The sequence below is a fragment of the Mytilus galloprovincialis genome, chromosome 2 (genome assembly GCF_965363235.1).
Source record: "Mytilus galloprovincialis chromosome 2, xbMytGall1.hap1.1, whole genome shotgun sequence".
In the NCBI taxonomy this organism is placed as follows: domain Eukaryota; kingdom Metazoa; phylum Mollusca; class Bivalvia; order Mytilida; family Mytilidae; genus Mytilus; species Mytilus galloprovincialis.
Window position 1 is genome coordinate 60964122 of NC_134839.1, and position 27807 is coordinate 60991928.

At 32.6% G+C, this 27807-nt stretch overlaps 2 protein-coding genes and 1 long non-coding RNA gene across 5 annotated transcripts; 2 read left to right on the forward strand and 1 right to left on the reverse strand.

Moving 5' to 3' along the window:
- The first annotated feature begins 221 nt into the window (after positions 1-221).
- LOC143064028 (uncharacterized) lies at positions 222-6209 on the forward strand. Its single transcript, XM_076236525.1, has 3 exons — positions 222-537; positions 1841-1984; positions 4663-6209. The coding sequence occupies exons 1-3, from the start codon at positions 345-347 to the stop codon at positions 4827-4829; spliced, it is 504 nt and encodes a 167-aa protein (XP_076092640.1). The 5' UTR covers positions 222-344; the 3' UTR covers positions 4830-6209.
- Positions 6210-13756: 7547 nt separating this feature from the next.
- LOC143064029 (uncharacterized) lies at positions 13757-18300 on the reverse strand. Of its 3 annotated transcripts, none has more exons than XR_012975168.1 (2): positions 18113-18213; positions 13757-17850 (listed from the first exon to the last, which is right to left on the reverse strand). XR_012975168.1 is itself a non-coding variant. In XM_076236526.1 (2 exons), exons 1-2 carry the CDS (start codon positions 18252-18254, stop codon positions 16942-16944), a joined length of 921 nt encoding a protein of 306 aa, XP_076092641.1. In that variant the 5' UTR covers positions 18255-18300; the 3' UTR covers positions 13757-16941. The 3 variants fall into 3 exon arrangements, 2 of the variants coding, with proteins under 2 accessions (XP_076092641.1, XP_076092642.1); XM_076236526.1 differs by lacking the exon at positions 18113-18213 and adding an exon at positions 18243-18300; XM_076236527.1 differs by lacking the exon at positions 18113-18213 and adding an exon at positions 18246-18298.
- A 3594-nt stretch (positions 18301-21894) lies between these two features.
- On the forward strand, positions 21895-26744 carry LOC143064030 (uncharacterized). The gene is made up of 3 exons (XR_012975169.1): positions 21895-22475; positions 22808-22951; positions 25011-26744. It is a non-coding gene; the product is annotated as an uncharacterized LOC143064030 (long non-coding RNA).
- The last annotated feature ends 1063 nt before the right edge of the window (positions 26745-27807 follow it).

Consider the following 27807-nt stretch of genomic DNA (forward strand, 5'->3'; position numbering starts at 1 on the left):
GTGTTTTAAGTAGTAACTTGTAAAACACTTAATTTGCCTTGAAATAACAAACCATTCACCGGAACATATTTTGCAGTCTAAGCCGTCCTTTATTTGGTCATGGTTTACTTCAGTGCAAATTATTGGTTACTGCAATCCAAACAAATTTTTTTTCCACAACCAGGACAACTCTTTCATTATTATTGTCATGAACAGAAAAACTCGGTCATGAAACTATTACAACACCCATGTCTAAAGAAGTATAATTATTCGCGCTTCTTTAAGCTTTATAGATTAAAATAATATAACTATCTACTGAACAAGATATTTAAATTATTTTGTGTGAACGCAATCAACATCGGACAATGGGGTTATTTGAAGGAATTTCTAAATTGGCTGTTTTATCAACCTTTGTGACTGCTGTTGGATTTCTTGTACATTTAGTCGGTTATGGAGCACCATACTGGGGAAAAGATGATAGTTTAGATGTTGGGCTTTGGAAATATTGTTTAAAAAAGAAGTGTTATGATGTAGTTGGTGGTGATTTTCAAATTGAAGGTTTGTATTTTTTATTTTTTTTTTAAATTAACTGTTTTTTTTTTTAAATGCGTATGTTGTCTGAAATATAATAGTTAAAACAATTAGTGAGTTTTTCTTCGTCTTACTTTTATTAAAATTTACGCTGAAAGCCTTTTTTAAAATCATTTTAAAAGTATATATATACCATGAACATACATGTATACTATAAATATAGTGTATCTTCTATTTCATCAATTCCAGTTTTATTATTCACGGCGGTCACTGAAACATTAAGACAGTCTCTTTATAATATATCAGTGACCACAGTAGAAGTTAAACTTGAAATTGATAAGAAATAGCATATACACTTTATTCATAGTCTATGTATGTTTATATTATACAGTCTACAGAAATACGAGAAAGTAATTGAAATGAATAGAAAAACAAAAATAATTGATTTTGGGGAAAAAGAGGGAAGGATAGACAAAAATTGTCCCGTCCCAAAAAACATGTACCTATAACTTTCCTGAAATTCTCGAGTTATAACCAGTCCTAATCTTTTACAAAATGTCATCCTTACTTTGGCAAGTCATTCTGCTATTTATTCTAACTTCAAGAAATTTAAAAAACTTGATGAATATCTTATATACTTTATAAAATATTTTATATAGTTAATGAGATATCTATAAAATAACTTATAGATTATATAAGATATTTTATAAATATAAACGATATCTTAAATACAAAATATTCATAAGATATCTCATATTCTATAAAAGATATCTCATATTCTATATAAGATATCTCATATTCTTAATAAGATATCTTATATTCTTTATAAGCTATCTCATATTCGTTATAAGATATCTTATAACGTATATAAGATATCTTATAAACAGTATGATATACCCTTTATAATATATGAGATATCCTTTATAATATATGGATATCCTTTATAATATATGAGATATCCTTTACAAAATGTATATATAATAATTAAGATATCTCAAATAATTAAATTATAAAAGATATCTTATCTATTAAAGATATGCTATACTAGTATATTATATTAGATATCTTGAAATTCTAATAAATCGTTAAACGGCTTACATATACTTTCAACCACGCTCTAAATGCCCGCGATGTCGTTGTTGTGCTCTTTAAAGTGTCCATGATTAAAACGTTGCTTCAAATCTGCCAGATCAGATGAAGTATATGTTTTAGGCAATGCACGTTAGTGTCTACCTGTGTTTATGTCATTATATTAAAAAGGAGACTGAACAAAACCCGAAATCGTCATATTTTAAATTGAAAATAACTGCACGTACGTGTTTTATTTTAGGATGGATGAAGGCAGTCCAAGCCTTCGAGACACTCGCATTTCTAGCTAATCTAGCAACGTTAGCCTTAATGGGACTAAGATTTACAGTCATGAAAGAACAGAAGATATTGCCAATTGGCATCATTTTATTTCAGTTTGCTTCAGGTTGTACATGTAACATTAAGATAGACGAAAAATTGCTAACTAGTCCTTTCAAGTATACAGAACACTGACATTTATGTTTTTTCTTTCGTTTGAACTAACATTTAACAAAATCTTAAAAGTTTATATATTTCGACCTGAAAAATCTCTTCCGTAATATTTTTTTTTCATGACATTGAACTCTGTATTCAACTATATAAACAAAATGAATTAACATTTTTAGCTTTGAGTCATTATGTGTGATTTGTGTTTCTTTAAGCCTTGTATTGTTTCTGGTAAATTACTGTTTTAGTGAACTGAAAGACCTTTTGTCTGATTTTTGAACTGTTTTATTGAAATATCTGAAATAGGCTCTCGTGGCGGTACAGCATTTTGTTAACCAATCGCCAATTATTTAGTATCTCAATTTACTGTATAATAAGACTTAATAATGTTTTGTTTTGTTAAAATATATAAGCGTGTAAATTGTATGTCATAAATGATTCTCTTTAAAATGATAAAATTTTCAAAGAATGAACTATTTTAAATGTTAACATTCTCAAAATTACGAATATTTTGTTAAAAAGTAAGAACTGGCAAATCAGAACTTTCATTCCTTTTGTTTCAACGATGAAAACAAAGAATGTTAATAGTGTCTCAAGGAACTTTAGACAATTCTGATATACTAGATATAAGATCATCATTTTTAAAAATACTGCCAAAAAATAATTCCGTATATTGTAATGGTATTGCTATGCAGAGCGTTTAAAAGCAATTACCAAACTGTCTCATTTTATTCTTATAGATTTAGTAGGATGATAACATTCTTTTTAAGGTCACTGATTAAGTCAATATTTTGTGCACATATTTAAAATTTTCTGTAAATTTTGTCTTTGTCAACTATTAAATCTATTCACCGACCAATTTACAAACGAGGGTCTAAATGGGATTCTTCATTTCTGTATTCCTTACTACTTTGTCAACTTTCTCTTTTCTCTATTAATTTTGACAATTATTCTCTATTTTCAATTTTACATCCCAGCTCCTTTGTTCTAACTGGGGTGATCTGAGCCGGATCACCCCTACCAGATCACACCAGCTTGAGTTTCTTTGTTATGCATGCTTTCCTTTGTTCTGTAACATTTTGGCGGGAATGTCAAATCCACTATAAAACTTATAATTAAATGTACAATTATACGGAAAAGACTATCTATCAAAATTCACGTAGAAAAAATCCAGTGTATATGCTGGGATTCGAACTCAAGACCTTTAGCATATCAAGCCACGACACAACCACTACACCAGGACGACTGGATACGAACTATCAGTAATTTAACATACTTAAAGGAAGCAAGATATTTTTATAATTGGGGCGAGTTGGCAGACCTTTATTCAGTGGGGTTTAAACCCTTTCGTTAAAAAGTGTGTGTCAGTGATTGTTCAGTTTGATTTTACACTTTTTCAAAAGTTGGCAGAGTCGGTAAACAAGAGTGGGGCGATTTTTTCATAAAGTGGCGATATAGGTTGGGCCGATTGGAAGGTGGGGCGAGTTGACATTGTATTATATCTACTTATCGTGTTCGGGGGTCAAAAAGGGTATAAATCATATAGTAATGTATAAAGTATATTATAATGGTTGTGTGGCGTTCTAAACTAGATTTTATGAATTGTAAATGGTTTTTCGTCTAATCTAAAACAGCTGGGATGTAAAATAGTTATCCCACTCGGACTTGGTGTGTCAGTGTTAGATCACCCTCTGGCCTCCGGCCATCGGGGTGATCTTACACTGACACACCGCGTCATCGTGGGATAACTATTAAGTACACACCATTTCAAAGTACACACCGAAAAATAAGTCAGTTTGACCACAGCACAACAATACAATGAATAGAAATTCACAAAGAGGTCACGTACGCCGTTTCAGAATCAAATCAACCTGGTCCGAGACCACAATTATTTCGAAGTGCATTTCTTTTAGAACATAAATGAAAATAAAAAAAAATCCCACCTGCGCTTTCTCAAAGAAATTTTTACAGTGTGTTGTACTACTTTTGGGACAAATTATATCAAAATTATATCGGCTCTAACTCAAAATATGGACAATTTTATGTTTAGGGCGTCTTGAAATCTTTTGACAGCTTCCGAAGTGCTAATTTTTAACCTTTTTCAGCTTGATCAAATCACTACTTTCCTTTAAAATTCTGGACCCAAATTTTTTTACAGTGTAATTTCACCCTCTTCTTGCAATTTGAGGCATTAAACATGGAGAAATAAATTTGGAAGGGGTATAAAAATTAATGGCAAGTAACCCACTGTCAACACTATAGGGACTATATTCGTGAACAACGAAAACGAAAATCAAGGGACGACGAACAACGAAAACGAAAATCAAGGGACGACAATTGACGAAAACGAAAATCAAGGGACGACAATTGTGGTCTCGGACCACCTGGGTAATATTATGATAATAAGCATACATCAAAATTGTGTGATTGGTTTAAAACATCACCAACAATGCAATCAATGACGTAGCGTTATCTTCATTTTGGCGTACAAACACCGAGGTTGCTCATAGTCCTTACATTATGAAAAGGCGTAATTATTTTTATACCAAAAGAGATGCCACGGTTACCAATTTTAAAGTTGTTTTCTATTTTCTGCATATGAATAAATAAATAATGTATATAAATCTTTTATTTCAGTTGGTCTTATCCTTCTAGGTGTGATCATATTTGGTGTCAAAAGCCCTTTTTCTACCTATGGATTCGCGTTTGGTTTTGAGATTACATCTGCAAACATGATTCTTGTTGCTGGTATCTTTAGTTTCGTGGATTGGAGAAGCACTTCTTTACCTGCAGTTAAACAATAGTACAATCGAAACAAGCATTGCAAGTTGGATTTATTAATATTACTACAGAACTTTCGTGTATATTGTGTTTGAGCTTCCGAGTACTAGTATATTGTTATAAAAATACTGTAAATGTTAATCCTGCTATTACAAACTAGGTTGGATGTAAGAGATAAACATATTTACCCACTAACCATGAATTTTTTACAAGAGTGCGCTTATTTCCAAAAAAGTTTTGTAAACGTTGTGTGCCGTTTTCTATAGTTTGTTAAGCGTTACAAAAGTAGAAACAAATTCATCGTTTAATCAGTGTTTACTGACCCTGTTTGAACTGTCAGAAACGTAAACAAACTTATAACGCGGGAAAACAGCTTCTAAAGAAAATGTTTTAGACACACAGGACTTCTGTGCATGTCTAATTTTATTGTCAGTTCTTCGTCGTCATCAGATGAATGTAAAATAGCAGCACTGAAAAAAGGATGGCATACACCTAATATACCAAAATTTGAGTAATTGTTGTCATTGTTTTGGGTTATGACACTCAGGATTATACCTCTTTTTCTTTCCTCAGAATCAATCTTTTTTTAGTTGGCAAAATATGAATAGATAATTGATTCAATGTTAAAGTTTGAAAGAAATGCAGCATATATTTTAAGAAACGACGAACGACAAACTGTAGACGGATTTTTAACGAGTCTATAGTTAGTCAAAGTTTATGCAAAACGCATGTTAGAAACAAATGACCGTGTGTTCGCTGAACCGTTTGTATCGTTTGTGTAAGAAGCAAATGCACTCTTGATATTCCAAGTTATTGTCATTTAAGGATGCTCGCTTGTCATGTTTTGGGATTTTTGTCAGATCTTTGGAAACCTCTGGTTTTATCCATTTGAATACCTTAACAATATTTGCAAATTGATCCCCATTTTTCTTTTTTTTTTAATCTTTTAAATGTATAATGATAAGCCATCTGTAAAAGTCTTATAAAATTGTAAATATTCTTTAATAGTTTTTGAGAACTTTTAAAAACTTTAAATTTATAAAAAGTCAAAAGTTAGAGAACATTTCCGCGCCAAAATTTCAATGGCTTTTATCTTGAAAACAAGCACATTGACATATACATTATATATATTTTGCTCTTTTGATTCTTTTATTAATCCAATATAAATATATATATAATAGTGTTATGAAAAGCTTATTATTTTGAAACTTAGTAGCGAACTCCCTTAAAAAGCACAATGAATGATAGGATTTTATATTCTTTGGTGTGTGGCTATTGCCTTCAAGAAAGTTGTCTTTAAACACATATTTGTTTTTCCTTTTGTAATTTTATCATTGAAGAAAACCCGAATATTTGGATTTTATTTTTAAAGGCAGTACATTTGAATTTAAGAGCCACGAAAGCTCATAAAAGAAAGAATTATGATTTTCTGCATGTCGATTTAACCATTTTTTTTAAAAATACTAACAACCTTAACATCAGTCAGTTAAATTATTATTATTATGCTTATAGATATTTAAAACATGTTTGACGTATTGTTTTCAATTTTTTTCTTGACGAACTTTGTTCACCATTCATATATATATTTGCTTAACTGAAACTTATAAAACTTATTTATAGTCTTCACCAGTTCATTGTAACATATACTTGAATTGCCGTGATCGTCTCAAGCGAGAAAATCAATCTCGTTGAGGTAACCAACGATAATCTATAAATAAAGCAGTTGTTGAGACAGCTGGTGGTTGAAATAGCTTTTAAAAAATGAGTACATCATACATGATTTATTCTTGATTTAAGCTTAAATAAATCAAAAGAATAAAAAACGGTGTCCCGATTTTAACAATTATAGTTAACGATACATTCATTTTTGTTGTTGCGATAGTATTTTTTGCTGCATTGTACACCTCTTAATGTTGAGATGATACTTTATGTGATTTTGTCAGCTATTCAGAATAATCTTCCCGTACTTGTGTAACAATATTTCGGCACCACTTGCGTATGGCGTTTTTTTCTCTGATGCATACGTTCATTGTGAGCTTGTTGACGTTATAAAGTTTGTTAACTGACGTCGACCCAAACAAGAATTTTTTGTCCCACGTTTTTTGTTATCCCTCTGTAAGTTTTGTGGTAGCAATCATGAACTAATTAACCTAACAACGTTATTTACCATTGCTTGACGTCCAATGATTAAAAGTTATCCATGTTCAGGACCAGAACAAATTAACAATCAATACAATAGGTAGGTTATGTTATAGATAATCGACCGATATGAAAGTTAGGACTGCTACTGGAAAATGAGAGTAGTTTGAGAGGAACAGGAATTTATCTTTTCAACAAGTCACTTCCATACCAATACAGTAAGCGTGACACTCTCTCCATACAAAGCATCTGATTTAACCGAAACACTGTCGCTGTGGCTGTGAATATAGACCCCACATAGCTGAACGGACGTCCTACAGTAGAAGTGTTTTACTGCTATCACAAAAGACCAAAAGAATACATATGTCTGCACCTCTATTGTCCTTGTTTTGAAGAGAACAGTCCTAAAGGAAAAGTCCAGACCAACATTTCCTCTCCAAAAGTCAAAACTGAAAAAAAAAATTACTTGTACATGTATTAATGAATAGAAACTTATTTATCCGAGTATAATGTTTTCCATTCATCTACACTGAATTTGAATTTAGAGATCGCAACTTTATAATAAATGATAACGTTTGGTTCTATAGTGAATACTTTATATCCTATCGCACTAGAGATAAAGGATACAACATATTCAGTTAAGTCTGCATCATATCTTGACTTACATCTAATTGACAATGAGGGTCGGTTGAAAACAAAACTTTACGACAAAAGTGATGATTTCAGCTTTCCAATTGTGACCTTTCCATTTCTGAGAAGCGACATTCCAGCAGCACCTGCATACAGGGTATATATCTCCCAATTGATACGATATTCCCGTGCTTGTTTTTCCTATCATGATTTTCTTGATATAGGGTTGCTGCTCACAAGGAAGCTATTAAACCAAGAGTTCCAAATGGTGAAAATGAAATCATCCCTTCGTAAATTTTACGGACGCCATCAGGTCAGGAGTTTATTGACAGTTTTCACAGATGATATCGGATATGTTCCTCACGTTGTAACTACAATCCCCTTCCCTTTCATGACTTTGACCTACCGATTTAGACTATTTACCGGATGTGTTATAACATGACCAACACGACGGGTGCCACATGTGGAGCAGGATCTGCTTACCCTTCCGGAGCACCTGAGATCACCCTTAGATTTTGGTGGGGTTCGTGTTGCTTATTTTTTATTTTTCATGTTGTGTCATGTGTACTATTGTTTGTCTGTTTGTCTTTTTCATTTTTAGCCATGGCCTTTTCAGTTGATTTTCGATTTATGAGGTTGACTGTCCCTTTGGTATCTTTCGTCCCTCTTTTAAAAAGAGAATTACAACCATAGTAGTAACACGTAATTTAAGATCCGAGTTATGCTACTTTGTCAGACGAATAAAAATTGAAAACAGCACGTTTAAGAATTTCTTGCGTCAGAAGTGCTTTTCTGGATTTACCTTCACCAGGAACGCTCAAAGCCAAACATTTGAAATTCAAAGATAGATAAGTATCGAAAATAGTTGAAGAGCTGTTTGTCAAAAATAACTAAAATAAATAGCAAAATTCATCTAAAGCCAACTTTGCCTGAGGGAGTTGAAACCTTAGTTTCATAATAATTTTTTAAATTAATAAACTTTAAAAACACCAAACATGAGCACATCTTTAACTAATGAAGTGATAGAGAATTCAATTTTATGTTATCAAGCACACCAAGAAATTACTACAAGTTTATTAGTAATATACTCAGGTACACATTGTTTGCAACTAAAGCATTACTTCGGATGACCTCATTCAGGTCATACTCGTAAAAAGGTAAGCTATGATTTTCTATTGCAATTATAAAATACAGTACTAATTAGAAGTGCATTGGTGTATAATTCAAACTTAATTGAATTAAAGTTGTCTTTCTTGCTTCAGAAATCAGTAATATAGTAGGACTAACGATTTGATTTTGATTCTTTTGTCTTTTTAATGCAACATTTAAGTACCGCATTTTGGCTATTTCGTGGCGGCCAGTTTTTATTGGTGGAGGGAGCCGGAGTGCCCGGAGAAATCCACCGACCCTCGATAGGAAAACTGTCAACCCTAGTCAATTAAAATTGGAGTCGAGTGCAACAGCAAAAGCGGGGTTCGAACTCAATAGCACAGTGTTGACTGGCTAGTGATTACAGTAGTAATTACTTAGACCACTCGGCCACCGAAGCCCCTAGGACTTATGAATAACATGGCAAACGTTATCGTACATGTGACAAACAATTTCAATAGCGCTCGAATCGAAATTGTTAGAAACTCTAATCAAATACGAAATTGAACAGCACTTAAACCTTGAAATTTCTTTCTAAACCTTGTGGGAAAATACAACTCTTACGTTCTATATTCTTTCTTTTCCAATCCATAGCAAGATTTTAATGACTTGTTATCTGTAAACGTTGATGATCAATGAAACATACATACACATAATTGACATAGCTGTTGCGATACTGAGGCAACTTGGTCTCGTCCTAGTCTGCATTGCTTGCGTAGCAGGATTGTTTTCAATCTTCCTCAAGGTTATGAAAAGGAATATTCACTCAAGTACCATTGCCTAATCTTCTTGAAAGTGATTTCATTATAGTTTTGTATTAGAGTATATTCTCTCAGACAATATTCGCTCCTCAGCAAAAAAAAAAAAAGAAGAACTAGTATCTCAATTGTTTGTAAAACAATTGAAAGGTCTTTCCTGTAAAAGTGATGTTTTCGTAATGTTCTTTGTACGACCTTTCGTTTGATATACGACAAGCATACCTTTTGAAACTTTTCGCTTTTTACACTTAATGACCTCATCCGTCTACATTTTTGAGATCGGAATTATGATATATGTAACACGGGGTAGATGAGCTTTCATTTGATATGCGACAACGCCATGTTCTAAAAAGTTTGATTTTTGCACTTAATAACCCCATCCAACTAATTTTGGGAATTTGATATTTCAAATGTACACATAATGACCTTTCATTTGATATACAACAACCCTATCGTAAAAGAAAATTTATTTTTTTGCACTCAATGACCCCATTCAACCAATTTTTGGGGGACATCAATTTGAAATTTGAAATGTACGCTTTATGTTCTTTCATTTGATATGCGACAACCTTACCATCTGAGAAATTTGAATTTTTGCACTAAATGACCCATCCTTCCACCTGGGATGAAAAAGAGGTTTAAATTTTTCATTTTTAAGTAGAGTTTATCGAGACCTTCAATTTGATATATCAGATGACCTCTTTTGACAAAGTGTCAAAAATGATGCAATATCAAAGTTCTGTATATAAAGTTAGGAGCTGCCGGAAGTCGTCTATAAAGCATTTCTTTACAAAATGTGTATCAAATTAAACAAGTTTCAGATATAATTTATAAAACAAGCAGAATTTGATATTTCAATTGAAAAATAAAAACTGCCCTACACTAAAAAATAAATAAGTCGCACAGCGGGATGGATCCGCAGAAATTTGGAGTCAAACGAAATTCACGGGCAAATCATGCATACAAAATACAAAGTCAATGCAAAACATGAAAATTTCAAAATGATTTTTTGGTGTTTTTTTCAATGGAATGTTTTTGGTATTTGGTCAAACATATAACTATGTTAACCTCTTCAATTTCTTAAACATTTTAAGTGGTAAGCTGTTGTTGATTCAGAAATACATACCACAGCTCGCAAAATTTCAAACTGCATTATCTCTAAAACGACAATAGATATCTCAAATCTGTTAAATGGTAAATGATCTACAGTTGAAGGACAACATTATAGAAAAAGAATTGGGACAACCACCATTCAACTCAGGACTACTTGACCTTTCAAATATCACAAGGTCAAGGTCATAGTATAATGTGAAGGTCAAGGTGAAATTTCATCATGACCTGACATTGACCTCAAATTGAAGGTCTGGAATTACTGATCATCTTTGCAGTTTATAGTAGGTTGATATCTGTTACCTTTAAAAAGATATACACACAATACTATACTTTTAAGAATCATCCCGTTGTAACTTTTGAAAAGACGGTCAGACATTTTTGGGCTTATTGTATAAAATGTAGACCTCGTCGAGAAGAACATTTTATACGCTGTATGTATGCAGGAAAGTCTTATCGTTTTCCTAATATGTAAGCTTGAAATTGCAGCGTAATTTTTTTTTGCACTCGGTGACCTTTGACCTTGGGTGCATATTAAAGGTCATATAGATTTAAGATTATTGGTGAAGGTTACAAGTCTCTATGACTTTCGGTTCTCGAATATAAATTTTTGAAAAAATCTTTTTAATTTTTAAAGGGAAATAACTCCTTATAAGGGTTAATAACAAATTAATTGTTTATGTTTATAAACATTGCCATCTGTTCTAATACATGCTGTCACTTTCAATTTAATTCTATCTCTAATACTTTTTGAAAAAAATGCAAATGAAAGAAATTGCTTCAAGGGGATATAACTCTCAAAGTAGATGATGAAATCGTATGCAGCCTCATATGGTAATACATCATGATGAGATCTACCTATTGTCCAAATAAAGTCATGATATCTTTTAACACATTTTGGGGGGACCATGTTGAAAAAAATCAATAAAAGGGAGGTAACTTCTTAAGGGGAAGGTGAAATCCTACAAAAGTTCATCTGGTAAAAGTTCATGTTGAGCTCTATCGATGGTTTAATTTTGGTATTGATAACTCCAATAGAAGCGGTAGGAGGGCGAGCCAAACAAATGCTGGAAGAAAAAAAAGAAAAAACTAGTATCTCAATTGTTTGTAAAACAATTGAAAGGTCTTTCCTGTAAAAGTGATGTTTTCGTATTGTACTTTTTACGACCTTTCGTTTGATATACGACAAGCATACCTTCTGAAACTTTTCGTTTTTTACACTTAATGACCTCATCCGCCTACATTTTTGAGATCGGATTATGATATATGGAACAGAGTAGATGAGCTTTCATTTGATATGCGACAACACCATGTTCTAGAAAGTTTGATTTTTGCACTTAATTACCCTATCCAACTAATTTTTGGAGGTCGGGAATTTGATATTTCCAATGTACACATCATTACCTTTCATTTGATATACAACAACCTTACCTTAAAAGAACATTTATTTTTTGCACTCAATGACCCCATCCAACCCATTTTTGGGAGACCTCAATTTGAAATTTGAAATGTACGCTTTATGTTCTTTCATTTGATATGCGACAACCTTACGATCTGAGAAATTTGAATGTTTGCACTAAATGACCCCACCCGTTCCCCTGGGATGAAAAGGGGGTTTAAATTTTTCATTTTTAAGTAGAGTTTATTTAGACCTTTAATTTGATATATCAGATGACCCCATTTGACAAAGTGCAAATAATGATGCAATATAAACTATATAAATAGAAGTTATGAAACTTACAAAGTCAATGCAAAACTTGAAAATTTCAAATTGATTTTTTGGTGTTTTTTCCATGAAATGTTTTTGGTATTTGGTCAAACCTCTTCAATTTCTAAAACATTTTAAGTGGTAAGCTCTTGATGATTCAGAAATACATGCCTCCGCTCGCAAAACTTCAAACTGCATTATCTCTAAAACGACAATAGATATCTCAAATCTGTTAAATGATAAATGATCTACAGTTGAAGGAAAACATTATAGAAAAAGATTTGGGACAATTTCAAAGTTCACCAGGTCACAATTAATCATCAAATATATGATGCAATACAAAACTTGAGAACCGGAAGTCGTAGAGACATAGGAATATCACCATTCAACTCAGGACCACTTGACCTTTCAAATATCACAAGGTCAAGGTCATAGTATAATGTCAAGGTCAAGGTGAAATTTCATCATGACCTGACATTGACCTCAAATTGAAGGTCTTGAACTACTGATCATCTTTGCAGTTTATAGTAGGTTGATATCTGTTACCTTTAAAAAGATATACACACAATACTATACTTTTAAAAATCATCCCGTCGTAACTTTTGAACAGACAGTCGGACTCTTTTGAGCTCAGTGTTTAAAATGTAGAGCTCGTCGAGAGGAACATTTTAAACGCTGTAAGTATGCAGCAAACTCTTATCGTTTTCTTAATATGAAAGCTTGAAATTGCAGCGTAATTTTTTTTTGCACTTGGTGACCTTTGACCTTGGGTGCAAATTAAAGGTCACATGAACTTAAGATTATTGATGTAGGTCCCAAGTCTTTATGACTTCCGGTTCTTGAGATACAATTTTTAAAAAATTGTGTATTTTTTTTCAAGGGAAATAACTCCTTATAAGGGTTAACAACAAAATGATTGTATATGTGTATTATCATTGCCATCTGGTCTTGTACATGTTGCCGTTTTCAAATCGATTCTATCTTGAATACTTTTTGAGAAAAATGTAAAAGAAAGAAATTGCTTCAAGGGGAGATAACTCTCATAGGAAATGATAAAATCCTTAGCAGCCTCATATGGTAACACATCATAATGAGATCTAACTATTGTTCAAATAAGGTTATGATATTTTAAAAAACAACGAAGGGGGGCCATGTCGAAAAAAAACAATAAAAGGGAGATAACTTCTAAAGGGGATGATGAAATCCTACACAGCCTCATCTGGTAATACTTCATGATGAGGTCTACCGATGGTCCATATTTGGTCTTGATAACTCCAATAGAAACAAGGGGAGGCCATGTTAAACAAATGCTGGATGAAAAAAAAAAAAAAAAAAAAAACAGGAGAAAAACAATAAGGTCTTTCCTCGCGGAGAGGAAAGACCTTAAAAACATTAGAAAAACAATAAGGTCTTTCCCATGTAGGGGAAAGACCTTAATGAACAAATAAAACAAAAGGAAAGTAAATAATGGTATTGAACATCTGCTTTCTCATTGTGTCCTAACAATGCATCTACTTGATACAATATAAATTTTACTAAAGAGACACAACAATCAAATTATACTACAATAACATCACAAATAACTGTATTTCTTAATATATAGTTATAAGTTTTCTGTCTCATATATATAAATGCAATGGGAGATTTTAATATAACATTTCTGGCAAGCTGTGTTCTGTCAACAGCCTCTCAGTAAACAGATGGATTCCTGGTTTTAGGTTGTCCTTGTGTCAGCTTGTATGAGCGTCATAATTCACCTTTCCCGTTTGTCCACTGTTTCCATATAACATGAACTGTTATTCTTTATGCGATATGTAATGAGCTGTGACCCACAAGCCCTGTACAAAATATAAAATAATAAACGCAGTAATTCATTCTCTAAAATATGTCATTACATGATCAGTTGTGGTACAGATAAAATGACTAAAGGTTAGAAATTTGACCTGATTGTCTAATATACAATTTGAATGCATCGGATTTCCATCTACCTAAAGTTCTAATGGTTTCTGTGGACAATCCTTTTGCAAAGCCTATCCTGAAACTATGAGGTTTGTAATATGCTCTGCTGAGCCCACAAAAGTTTAAAGCATCATTCAAAGCATGTTGAAATAATTGTCTAGAAACAGCTTCTCCACTGGAGTTGAGAAATAATGGACCTGTTGTATTATTTCTCAAAGTTAAGTAGTTTGTAAGTGCTGTTACTGCACACATATTGTCATTTTTATTCTTAGCTATTTCTAAGTGGAATTGTTTTCCATTTGAATGTTTGAAGTCCATGAAAGTGATGACTGCTTTCTTGTGTAAGACAACAGCTTGACTTACACTAATAACGTGATTGTAATTTTTGTTGTTGACTGTCATCTCACCGATTCTTAAAAGAGCATGGTATGCTAGGGTGAACATTGCTTTGAATAGCAGTTGATCATACTTATTAGATATTGTCTGTTTCAATGCATCTACTAATTGATTCAAAATCGTACTAGTGATTGGAAGTCTCATATCTTGAGTTCTTCCCTTGTGCACTGATTTCAGTACCTTATCCATAATGAATGAATCCGTTGGATCAGGCCAATTATTAATTTTGTGTGTAAAACCAATAGCTGAGATGTATGTTGAGATAGAACTTGCAGCAAGTTCTTTGGATTTCAAATGGGCTATAAATAGTATGAGATCTGCACTAGTAAGTGGTAACTGAAATTTTATGCCATATTCTTCAGCAAAACTCTTATAGTGTATAAATGCTCTTCCATAAGTTTTTTGTGAGGAGTCGGATAAAATGTTGTTAAAAATTTGATTCAAGGGTTCCTGTAGCTTGGCAAATCTGGTAGATTTGGAACTGATTTGGGAACAGTGTCTGCCCATGGTGCTAACCGATGAAATTTCTGTACCTGTTGACGAGAAAGTGCATCTGCCAATACATTTTTTGAACCATATATGTGTTTTGCCTTAAAGTTCACATTGTTTCTTAAGCAGTGTAGAACTAGTCTCCTTATGAGAAACATGATTAAAGCATCGTTAGATGTTTGTTTATTGATTACAGACACTAAATCTATATTGTCTGTATGAAAATATATGCATTGGTTTTTAATTTGGTGTCCCCATATTTCTACTGCCAAGACTATTGGATATAGTTCTAAAAAGGCAATATTTTGCTTTTGCCATTTTGCGTCCCATTTGCCTAAGAACCACTGTGCACCAAACAAAGCACCATAACCTAATGTACCGGAGGCATCTGTAAACAAATGTAGTTGATCAGATGTTAACCAACGATCTGATAAAATCAATGACTTCCCGTTAAAGTTCCTTAAAAAATTTTGCCATGTATTTAGATCTTGCTGAACCGATTTTGTCATTCGTATTCTATGGAAGGATTTTTTAACCCCTATTGTTAAGTCTATAAGTCTTCTGAGGAATGCCCTTCCTGGGATGACAACTGCACAAGCAAAGTTGAGTGTACCAATGATAGATTGAAGTTCCCTCAATGTATTTTTTCCTTTTGTAACACCACAGTTATAATATTGTTGCATTTATCGAGCTTATCAATATGAAGTCTTACTTTCATCAACTGAGTGTCTATTTCGTAACCAACAAAACTCATGACTTGGGATGGCTGGAATGTTTTTTCCTTAGAAATTGGTATACCCATATCTTTACAAATTGCAAGAAAACGATTTAATTTTTTCTTACACCCATCTTCGGTTTTATCGACTATCATGAAATCATCTAAAATATGCACCATGTGTGTAATCAGTAATTTCTTCCTTGCAATCCATTCAATTGCTGAGCTAAATTTCTCAAAAATTTGACAACTAGAACTACAACCCATTTGTAGATTTTTATCGTAATAGTATTTCCCCTCCCACATGAAGCCAAATAGTTTGTATTGTGATTCTGTTATGTTTATAATTCTAAATGCACTGGATATGTCAGTTTTTGCACAAAAACTTGTTCTTCCTACTGTCTTAATCAGTTCTATTGCATCCTGAATGGAAGCATACTGTACACTGCAATTGTCTTGTGGTATATTGTCATTGATTGATGAGCCTTCAGGGAAGGATAAGTGGTGGATCATTCTATATGTCCCAGGCATTTTCTTTTCTGCTAGTCCCAAAGGGGATAATTGCATTTCTGTAAAAGGTTTTACATCAAAAGGGCCAACAAATCTATTCGCATTAATTTCATTTTGAATTTTTTGTCTCACAATCTCCGGTTTTGTCTTTGCTGATAATAAATTATCAACTGTATTATGATTAACAGAACACCTGAATCCAACATCGAATCCAAATTTAAAGCCGTTAACCAAATAATTGTACATTTTTATATTATATCCTTTTAACCAATATCCAAGCCTATCAACCTTGACTGGTGTATTGCTATGAAAATTATATTTAACCTCATTTTCTAGTGGGGACAGTTTTTTCTGTCCTTGGGGAAGAGGTGTCGTCTCTGTTGTTAGATACGGAGGGACCACGAAAGGGCTGGTTATTCCCACCTTGTATCTTTTTTATGTTGTTACTGTTTTGTGTGAACTTGTAGGGTAGCCGAACCGGTTTTTTACATGCTGAAAATGAGTGGTTAAAACCACAGTTAAAACATCTGTGCTGAAACTTGCATTTATCATTGAACTTGCACCCTAAACCCTTATGAAAAGAAAACTCCAACTGGCCAGCGAGTATTTCCACTTTTGTTATTGTCATTCCCAGTTTTCAGGTTTCCTTGTAGTTTAGCTCTCATATACAGTTCTAGGTGTGTACACCCCCATTGCGCTTCTCCTCTTTCTATTAATTTCCTAAATTCTATATCATACATTTGCCAGTTCCCCCCTTCTCGTGACATTTCCAGGATTATTTCCATGTGGTGGGGAATTACAGACCCTAATTTAGGGTTTTTAGTGCAAATTATTGCCGTGAATTTGTTCCAGGCTGATAGCCATTGGTTTAGAGTTAATGTTTTCTTGTTCTGTTCTTCAGTAATGGACAATTCAGGGTTGTCAGCCCCATGAACCAGTTGTAGTCTGTATTTTGTCTCATCATTTTCTAATAGGGCGTGGAAGTTGATGTATTGTCCCGCCCAGATTTGTTGTTTAATTTTATCTGGTATGTTTCCCCCAGGTTTGAGGGAGCAACTTACAAAGGCTGATTGACCCCCAATAATTTGTTTGTCAACGGTTGGTTGTACAGCCAGAACCTCTGGACTGACAACTACAATGTTATTGTCATTGTTTTGCTCTCCACTACCTTGTATATTTCTGTTCAGATTTTCCACGTGATGTTGTACTTCAGCCTCCTGAACGTCTGAATTGCCATTATTTTTTGAAGCTATCTTGTCGAAAATTTCTTCCATTCTCCTTTCCATACGGCTAGCTACCCTTTCTGTGACACGATTGGTTAACTCCTCCATGACATCTGGGGACATAACTGTTGGATTATTTGGAGGATTTGGAGGCCCACTTGGCCTCACAGTTGAATTTTGCTTTCTCTGGGCAGCCGTCTTCATTTTCTTAATGGCACCTGCCACTCCAAACGAGGCTTGTCTTTTGGGAGGCATTGTCTAGAATATACTAATGCAAAATTAATACGATACTTCCAATATAGTATTTTTCATTTATAATAGGCCTATAATTTTTTTTTTAATTTAATTTGTCTATTTGTTTTTCTTTATATTTCAGCCTGATTATTCATGTTAATCTGTTTAAATAATTAAATCTGGAGATACTCCCCAGTTAAAATTGTTTGTGTTAGATGTAAAAAGCATTCTGCTGTAAAAAAAAAAAATATATATAATTTTCTATTGTTTACTATGCATGACCTACTTTATTGTCATTGTTATAAAAGTCAAGACTGGTAATAATGTGCTGTGTACTCTGATATCAATCAAAACAGTAATATGTGGGTTTGATATGTAAATTTGTGTGTTAACGTGTATTTATATATGGTAAGTACTACTCGAAACATGATTATGCATCATAATGTCGATTGTCATTCTGTTGCGAGTATCCACCGGAAGTTTACAAAATATTACAAAATTTTCAAATGCGGTTCAGATACGTGTTAATTTCCGTTTTCTGATTTAATCTCTTTGCAGGCATAGATAATTGCTCCTCTTACTGACTTGTATATATGGTATTGACCTTTTGTATTCAGATGTACTCCATCGGAATTAAATTTATCTTTGCATGAATTTTTATGTGTGGTGTCGAAGGAAAATCTTTTGTTATGATCCCAAAAGATAAATTTCGATTATTTTTCAACCTCGATTTTTATAATGTTATTTATTTTTTGTGCTTTTTCGAAAGACATATTCTTGTATTCTCTATCTCTGACGCTATCTTTCATTAATCTGAAATTATCCCGTGGAAAGCGTGGCATGATGGCACATATTACTACTCGTCGCACGCCATACGTATTTGTCAGGATCGAACAAAAACTTATCATTTTATATGCCACTTCCTCAACCGACGTGTCATCTACTACATCGTTACCACCAGCTAGTAGAACAACACAATCGGGTTTAATAAGTTTAACTATGCCCAAGTCGAACTTCATCATTTTATGAATAGTTCTTCCTCCTACGCCATGCCACTCCACATTTGAAGTTTTTATCAAATTAAAGTCTAAATGGTGTCTATGATCGTGTCCTGCTTTCAGGTAGTTGTGAAGCCGATGGCAAATGGAATGACATAGTATGAGTGTGTTTAAAGGCATGCTTAGATAAACATATAAAAATATATATGAAATTGAATGTCACCAAATTTCTGTACTTGTTTCTCCTTCGGCAGCAATTTGGAAAAGAGGCTGGATATTCAAACATGTGCTTGTAGCAGCGCCCCCTTTCAATTAAAGAATTCCAGAGAGTTTCAAGTCAGATAATAACATATGTACCTACTTAACTATTTTTACATATTTCCAAAAATTTACAGAACATGATAACACAAGACTGAATACAATAAAAATTAACAGTCTTTATTTGTGCCATAAAGTCACCTATGCTGCACATAAGTGTATTTTCTTATTGTTCCTTTTTAAAGTTTCAAATAAATGTCTTAAAGATTCTTTTAAGATCAATGAAACTAAACTTCTTTCTTTTGTGTTCATTCTTCGTTTTGCTGAGGAGCGGGTAGAGAGAATATATACTTAAGAAAAACTATTTGAATAACTTTTAGTAAAGCATTGTAAGAAACAATGGCACTTGTTAGTCATTAACTTAATGAAAATTGAAATATTTCGTTCTACGTAAATACTACCGACTAGGACGAGAACAAACCTGCCTCAGCTATAGCCACAGCTTTGTCACTTGTGTGTATTAAAATCTCATTGGTCAACATTTCGAACAGAGATACATTTAAAACTAGAAATAAAATATAAAAAGCAAAGGAACAGTATTTTATTCCTGTTCTTCCATTTTTTCTACTTCCTTCTTTTTGTGTGTGTGTTTTTGTTGCTTTGCATGTAATCATTTTGTTTCCTTAGTGAATACCATATCCTGATTTTCGTTTCCATTGAAATGGTGTCAAGAGTGTAAAACTTTAAATTGTAATATAACGAAATAGTTTCCAATTGCACCTATTTTGACTGTTTTTTTCACCTGGGTTTTTTGAATGATACAGACAAAAGTTTCAATTCAGTGTTTATTTTGTAGACGTGTCCTTCTTAACTATACAGTTACAACATCATAATTTTGAATTGGTATTGAATTATGGAAAAATGGACTTGAACCGACCGACCTCCTTACAATCCATGATTCTGAACTGAGTACCCAAATTGCATCCAATATCTTCTTTAATTTGAACTTGATAAAATTTCTTCTTTTATTTGATGTAAACAAATTATTTAAATATTAAATCAGATATCTTATTTTTTTGGAAATTAAAATAGATTGATATGATTCATTTTACATGATAATCATACTGAAGGACATTTATAAAAGAATTATTTATAGATACTTACATTAAATTTTTCCTTTTTTTATTATTGGTGTTGTTTGGTATTTTTTGTATGCGTTTATATAATATTAGTCATCACCAGTGTCTGAACAGAAAGTTAATGATCCAGGGGTATGTCAAAGAAATTCTGGTCCTTTTTCTAAAAAAAAATCATCTAAAGATACCAAGACCTTGTCGATAAATATTCCTTATTAATTTAACATATAATATACGATGGTCTTAATGTATAGAATCTAGGTACTGCATTGTTTTTCATCTTAATAACGTATTATAGTATTCTTTTATTTGCTTTGACAATTATAACTTTTAATGCTAAGTCGACTGTAATTTTCGTAATATCGATTTGACGTGGCTCCGTACTTATACGACCCGTCATTGTGTTGTTGTGCTAGAGTAAGTTTCCGTATTCTTGTCTTTCAATTAGATTATTTGCATTGTTTGTATGACTTTTTGTTTTTCTCTGTTGACATATTTGTGTGTTCTTATAGTGATTAAGATTATAACAAAATGTTAAATATTTTTAATATTTTTAGCTATTATGTCTGTTTGTTTTGTTCACACCTCGTTGTCAAAACAATGGAATTATATGTGGCTGTCATGCATGTTAAGCTAGCTTTAAAACCAGATTTAAATTCTCCCTCGCCATGCTCGTCCGAATTTACTAAAATCCTTGGTATGATAAATAAAACAAAACTCTAGCTATAGGTTTAGATGCTCGCAGTAACTTTTCTAGTAAGCAATGTTTAATAACATTATAATCCAACATATTATAAGTACAAACACAATTGTCCAATACATTTAAATGGGCTGAAATAAAACTTGGTATTATAATCATATACATTATGAGATGACAATAAACTGCAAACTGACTGTCGTAGTTACTGTGAGCACTTTCGATGCACTGACACCCACAAGTGTTCTTTCTTAATATAACGGAACCCCACCTTTTAAACCGCCATTTTTCACGTGCATATATTACCCATATATATATATTTATAACCAAAAGAAGAACCCGTTATACAACTACTCTCACTAACCAGTTTTGAACTTAAAAATAGTATAACTATAACACAGGGGAAACTCCAAGTCATAACGAAAAGAAATTTAAATAATCCACCATTTTCTACATAAGAAAATGCCTGTATGACAATTGTTATCTATATGTTTGATTTGTTTGAGAATTTGATTTCGCCATTTTCTTAAGGACTTTCCGTTTTAAGAATTATCCTCGGAGTTCGATATATTTTTTATTTTACTTTTTTTCTTATTTATTAATTTACCGTTTCCTTAAAGTCATATGAAACGAGTGACTGTTGAAAAATGATGTTAATCCAATTCTCGAACCATGGATGCAAAAAGCTTTTTATTTGCATGAACTATCTATGTATTAATACATGAATGTGATGTCTTGCTGTATGTTTGTGTTGTAAATGCATCTGATGTTATTAAATAAATTTTGTTATTTATTTAATATTTGTCAGTTAAATATCTCTTCTTATATGATTACTTTACTTCACTTTTTAAAGTTGTGTCTTAAAGGTTACAAACTTCTCAAATTTATGTAAGTTAATACGAGTTTTAAGCAAGCGAGTGTGACTTCAGGCTGGATTGTGTGTTGTTCTTGTATATATTGAGGACATTTTGGTAATACGCCATTCCTCATGGCTTTTGAAAAAACCATTAAGCAAGGTGTTTTAAGCAGTTATTAAAACACTTATTTTGCCTTAAAATATCAAACTACTTATCGGAACAGATTTTGCAGACTAAGCAGTCCTTTATTTTGTCATGGTTTATTTCAGTGTAAGGCAACTTCAATCCAAACATTGTTTTCTACAAACAGGACAACTCAATTAAACTGTCATGTACGGAAAAACTCGGTCATGAAATTTTTAAAACACCCATGTATAAGGAAGTATTTATTCTTCGCACTTCTTTAAGCTTGATGCATACATAGTATAAATATCTACCGAACAAGCTTATTCAGGTATTTAAGTTATATGGTGCGGACGCAATCAACATCGGACCATGGGTTTATTTGATGGAATTTCGAAATTTATTCTTGTATCAGCAATTTTGACTGCTGTTGGATTTCTTGTACATTTGATCGGTTATGGAGCACCGTACTGGTTAAAAATTGGTGATCTTAATACAGGACTTTGGAAATATTGTTTTGGCAGCCAATGTATTAATACAGTTAGCGAGCCTTTCAAAAATACATTTGCAATATACGAAGGTTTGTATTACTTTATTAATTCAAGTCGTCAATAATTGTATCTAATGAAATAATTACAATTTTCTTTTCGTCTTGATATCTTTCAATTTCCGTAGAAAGCCTCTTTTTTTAAATCATTTCACAGGAATTCTATAATATAATTCACTCTTTATTGTCCATGTTTAAAACATTGCCTCGGGTCTGCAAGATCAGATTATTATATACGGGACGATACACGTTAATTTCAAGCGTATACGTCATTGACTTAAAAAAGGGGCTTCTCAAAACCCCGAATGGTCTCAACTTAAAGTGTAAATAATTGCTCTAAATTAAAGTGCAGTGTTTGTTTTCAGGATGGTTGGCGGCAGTTCAAGCCTTTGAGACACTTGCCTTTCTAGCCAATCTAGCGACAATGGCCGTTATGGGACTAAGATTTACAGTCATGAAAGAGCAGAAGATATTGCCAATTGGCATCTTTATATTTCAGTTTGCTTCAGGTTGTATATGTAACATGAAGATAGACAGGTCATTGCTAGTTGACCGAACTGACATCTATTTTTTTCGTTTGACCTGATCTTTAACAAACATTCTTCAAAGTCTATATATGCGCACTTGACAAAGCTCTTCAGTGGACTCTTTTGTATTGACAAGGAGTTCTGTATTTAACTATATACACCACATTACACTAAATAGGTTTAGCTTTGAGTCATTATATGTGATTTGTGTTACTTCAAGCGTTGTATTGTTTCTCGTAAATTAATTTTTTAGTTTGCTCTGATATTTTTCCCTGGTCGCGGTCTTTTCTATTATTCCTTCTACAGTGATTCACAAGATTGTGCAATATAAACGACCCCGGTTTTGAATAAACATTTATACTTTTCATGTTGAAAATAGGCAGATCGATCATATTTTGCTTCATTTTCACTGCTTGCGTTTTGGATTAAATTGTGAGGATAACTTTTACAGTTAAATAATATTAGCTTTTAACTTAAGTTTTTGTGAATTAAAAGACCTTTAGTATGATTTTTTAAACTGTTTTGTTAAAATATTTGAAATAGGCTCTCTCCGCGATATAGCCTTTTGTTAAGGAATCGCCATTTGATTGGTTATTCAATTTACTGTATAATTAAGACTTGATAATGCTATGTTTTGTAAAAATACACAAGCATGTAAATTATAATTCACGAATGATTCTCTTTAAAATGATAACCTTTTCAAAGGATGGAAACACGTGATCTGCAAAATTTCGAAAATTTCTAAAGAATGCGATTTTTTGATAATGTTAACATTCTCAAAAAGAACTGGCAATCAGACCTTTCAACGATGAAAATAACACGAATGTTTATGTTTCAAGTAACTTTCGATAAATCTGACATAACATATATAAGATCATTGTTTTTAATCATATTCATATAGCTTTGTTTTTAGACTTGTCCATTTAGCAAAAAAGAAACACTGAACAAAATATAATAGTAACTGAACAAAATATAATAGTAACCATAAATGTTAAAAAAAACACCACACCAAACAATGGTATTCTCTGTTAAATTCAGAGTGTAACTGTCTTTTTAAGGATGTAGTCAGGTAAAAAATAAAATCTTGAATTAAAAATTGTTACTTTGAAGAACATTAGGTAATGTTCAAAACAAGCTAAAGATTTTGATAAAAGAGGGACGAAAGATACCAGAGGGACAGTCAAACTCATAAATCGAAAATAAACTGACAACGCCATGGCTAAAAATGAAAAAGACAAACAGACAAACAATAGTACACATGACACAACATAGAAAACTGAAGAGTAAACAACACGAACCCCAACAAATACTAGGGGTGGTCTCAGGTGCTCCGGAAGGGTAGACAGATCCTGCTCCACATGTATATAAGTGTTGAACTCCTTTTGGAGATCCTTGATTTTAAAGAAATGGCGAGATGATGATGACTCGGACTTTAACTTTATATTTAGCATTGACATTAATTTGGGTCTCAAATCATTAGAAAAGATATCTAGAATCTACTTAAACTTTGGAAAATGACCTTGTATGAGCTGTATAATTATCATGTATAAGAAACATTAGTGATATGGGGACATAATATTTTATACTGTATAGTAGGAATGAAATCAAGGAGTCCGAACATCTGACTTGACTACATCCCTTAAGCAATTGATGCTACTTTAATAATAAATTCCAATGCCCAGTTCATATCAAATTAGTGTAATCAGTTATGTGTAAATTAAGAAGGGAGCAGTTGTATGACTACAGCACAACAATGAATCAAAATTCATCAAGTAATCACGCCGTGTCAGAATCTTATCACCTAATATTTTAATAAAAAAAGAGTACATCAAACTATTGTGATTGGTTTAGTAGGTCACCAACAATGGAAATTCAACCAATGACGTAGCGTTATTTTCATTTTGGTGTACAAACAATGAGGTTGCCGATAGTCCTTAGTTTTCTAACTTTAAATCAAAAGAGTTGCCACGTTTAAATATTTTTTTTTCTCAATTATCTTCATATGAATAAATAAATATTTTATATCAATCTTTTATTTCAGTTGGTCTTACCCTTCTTGGTGTGATCATATATGGTGCCAAAAGTCCTTTATCTAACTATGGATATGCATTTGTTTTTGAGATTATATCTGCGATCATAATTCTTGTTGCTGGAGTCTTCAGTTTCTTGGATTGGAGAGGCGCTTCTGTACCTGCTTAAACAATAGTACAATCATTGCAAGTTACATTCATTACTTTTGCTACTGAACTGCCGTGTATGAAGACTGTACTTTGACTTATAATAATTTACTGTTACAAATTGTGACTTTGGTGAGAGGGTGTAAACGTCAGAAATATTCACCCACTAACCATGAATGTTTCACTTAATATTCCAAATTATCGTCTTTTGAAAAGCATAGTGAACAATAGGATTTGATATTCTTTGATGTGTGAATTGCAAGAAAGTTGTCTTTAAACAAATATCGGTTTTTCTTTTGCCATTTTATCATTAAAGAGAACCTTTATGTTTGCATATTTAAAAAAAAATGTATTCTTTATAGGGAGTGAATACAAATTTAAAAGCCAATAAAGCTTTATAGAAGACAGAATTTTGATTTTCCTTCATGTCGATTGAATCAATGCTAAAAAAAAACTGATGAAGCGAAACTTTCTTATTTACATAATCAGTAAAAAAGTAACAACTTTAACACCAGTCAGTCATATTATCACTATATATTGTTACGCTCTGGCCCTTGGCCTTATTTCATAAACTTAAACGTGTATTTTTCATCGTGTATAATTTGTGGCCTCCGTTTCACACTTCTCCATGCAGATGTCCCCGAGTACGCCTCGTATGGTATTTTTATGAGAGGAGTGGTTTACCTGTACTTAAACCTATCTAATGATTCTATTTAATTGATGTGTCATCTTCATTTAACGGTGCATTTGCCCAAATTTGTCTCAGTTTATCGTGACTTTCACTTGTCGGCGCCATTCCTCATGTCTTGTTTTTCTTGTGTACTACGTCATATTTATGGGCGGGGCCAAAGTATAAATAGCAAGGTTTGCGTGCACCGAGTAGGATTTTTCACCTCAATGCAGAACGATCGCAGAACTAAACTTGCAATCGAAATTATATTGCACCAAGCAAATTATATTTAAACTTATGCAGTAACATGACGCAAATTCATTTAAGATTTAACCAGAGATTGGTAATTGTTTATTCTGAAACTTTGTAAAGAGAATTTAATTCATTGTTCGGAGAATATCATAAAACCTGCGTCTGCCGTATTGCACCAAGTAGCGTACTCGGTGTTTACATTTTGGCTAGCACCAAGCAGATTTGCTCGGTGCTGCACCAAGTGGAATTACTTGGTGAAAAGTATTTTTCTTTAATAGAAAGCTTTTAGATATTTAAATATTAGTCTTTTATGATCCTTATAAAATTATGAGGTTAAAAATATATAACCTGCACCAAGCAGTATCTGAAATTATTTGCTCGATGTGCACCAAGTAAATTTCTAGCACCGACTAGATTCTTGCACCGACTAAATTGTTTGCACCGACTAGATTTCTTTGCACCAAATTATTATAATATAGCAGTTATGAATAAAATGTATCTTTGTTTATATTAAGATAACTCTATTCATGTGTTTTATGAACTACTGTATCTGTTGTGAATTACTTCAGCTGAATTGATAATAATATTTAATACAATTTATGAACTCCATTATGGTTTTTATTATTACTTCCTTCACCAGAGGCCCACAAAAGTAACTACGGGTGTATATCCTGACAAGAAAACCCTGGAATGTTACAATGTATAAATATCTATGCAACATGTCTGACATATTGTTTTCATTTTTTTCTCGAAGAAATTTCTCAACATTTATATATGTATAATTATACTCTAAACATCAGCACAACAATGTTTAACCTGCAAAATTTGCCGGGATTCGTACTCGTACTATCGGGTACCGAGACAACACCGCATGCAATGTGTCCATGGCTCTAGACCACTCGGCCATGTAAACTGAACAAATAATTCAGCATTATGTGGCCTTGTGTGAGTTCCTTTCCTACTTAGTAGTATAGAGTTGTAACACAGTACATGGTATATAAGGCATGAAAGGAAATTGATTGCAGATAATCTTAATCGTAATGGATCGCAATCATATTAACGGTACCAATTTTTCTGCAGCAGATACGCATTTTAACAATCAATGTCTCTTTAGTGATGCGCGAGGCTAAAATATTTGAAACAAAAATCACATTTTTTTTCATCCGTTACTCGTGTGTTTATAATGGTTTTATAATTAAGGGTAAACTGTCGCGGATATATTACCAGTGCTTATACACTGAAATGTTATTAGTCTATCAATAAAACAATCCACAAATTGATATCTATTTTTTTTTAAAGAGAGACGGAATTTTAAATTTCAAGGATGTTTTGGAAAAAAGACTTCCTTAATCATAATTTTTTTCTTAAGAAATATCTCATTTACGATGAGTTTTGTATTGGCTTTTCTTGTTTGTATAAATAAAAAAAAAAAATGAAGAAATAGCAGGAAGTGTCCGGTAAGGTCATTTCATACGTGCTTATTGGTAGGACAAACAGACAACACAGACTTATTCTGATTAACATCATATCACGGTGGAATCTAAATTTTGTTATTCAAAAACATGAGAAGTTTATACAACAATGTAAAGGATGCAATTGAAATTTCTTTAATCATTTTTTAAAGAGATATAATTTGACGAGTTTCAAATTTCAAGAGTGTCAGTTTTGAAAAAAAATCATAACTCACTGTTTTTTTTCTAGATCTCATTAACTTTGTGTGTTGTATTGCCTTTTGCTAG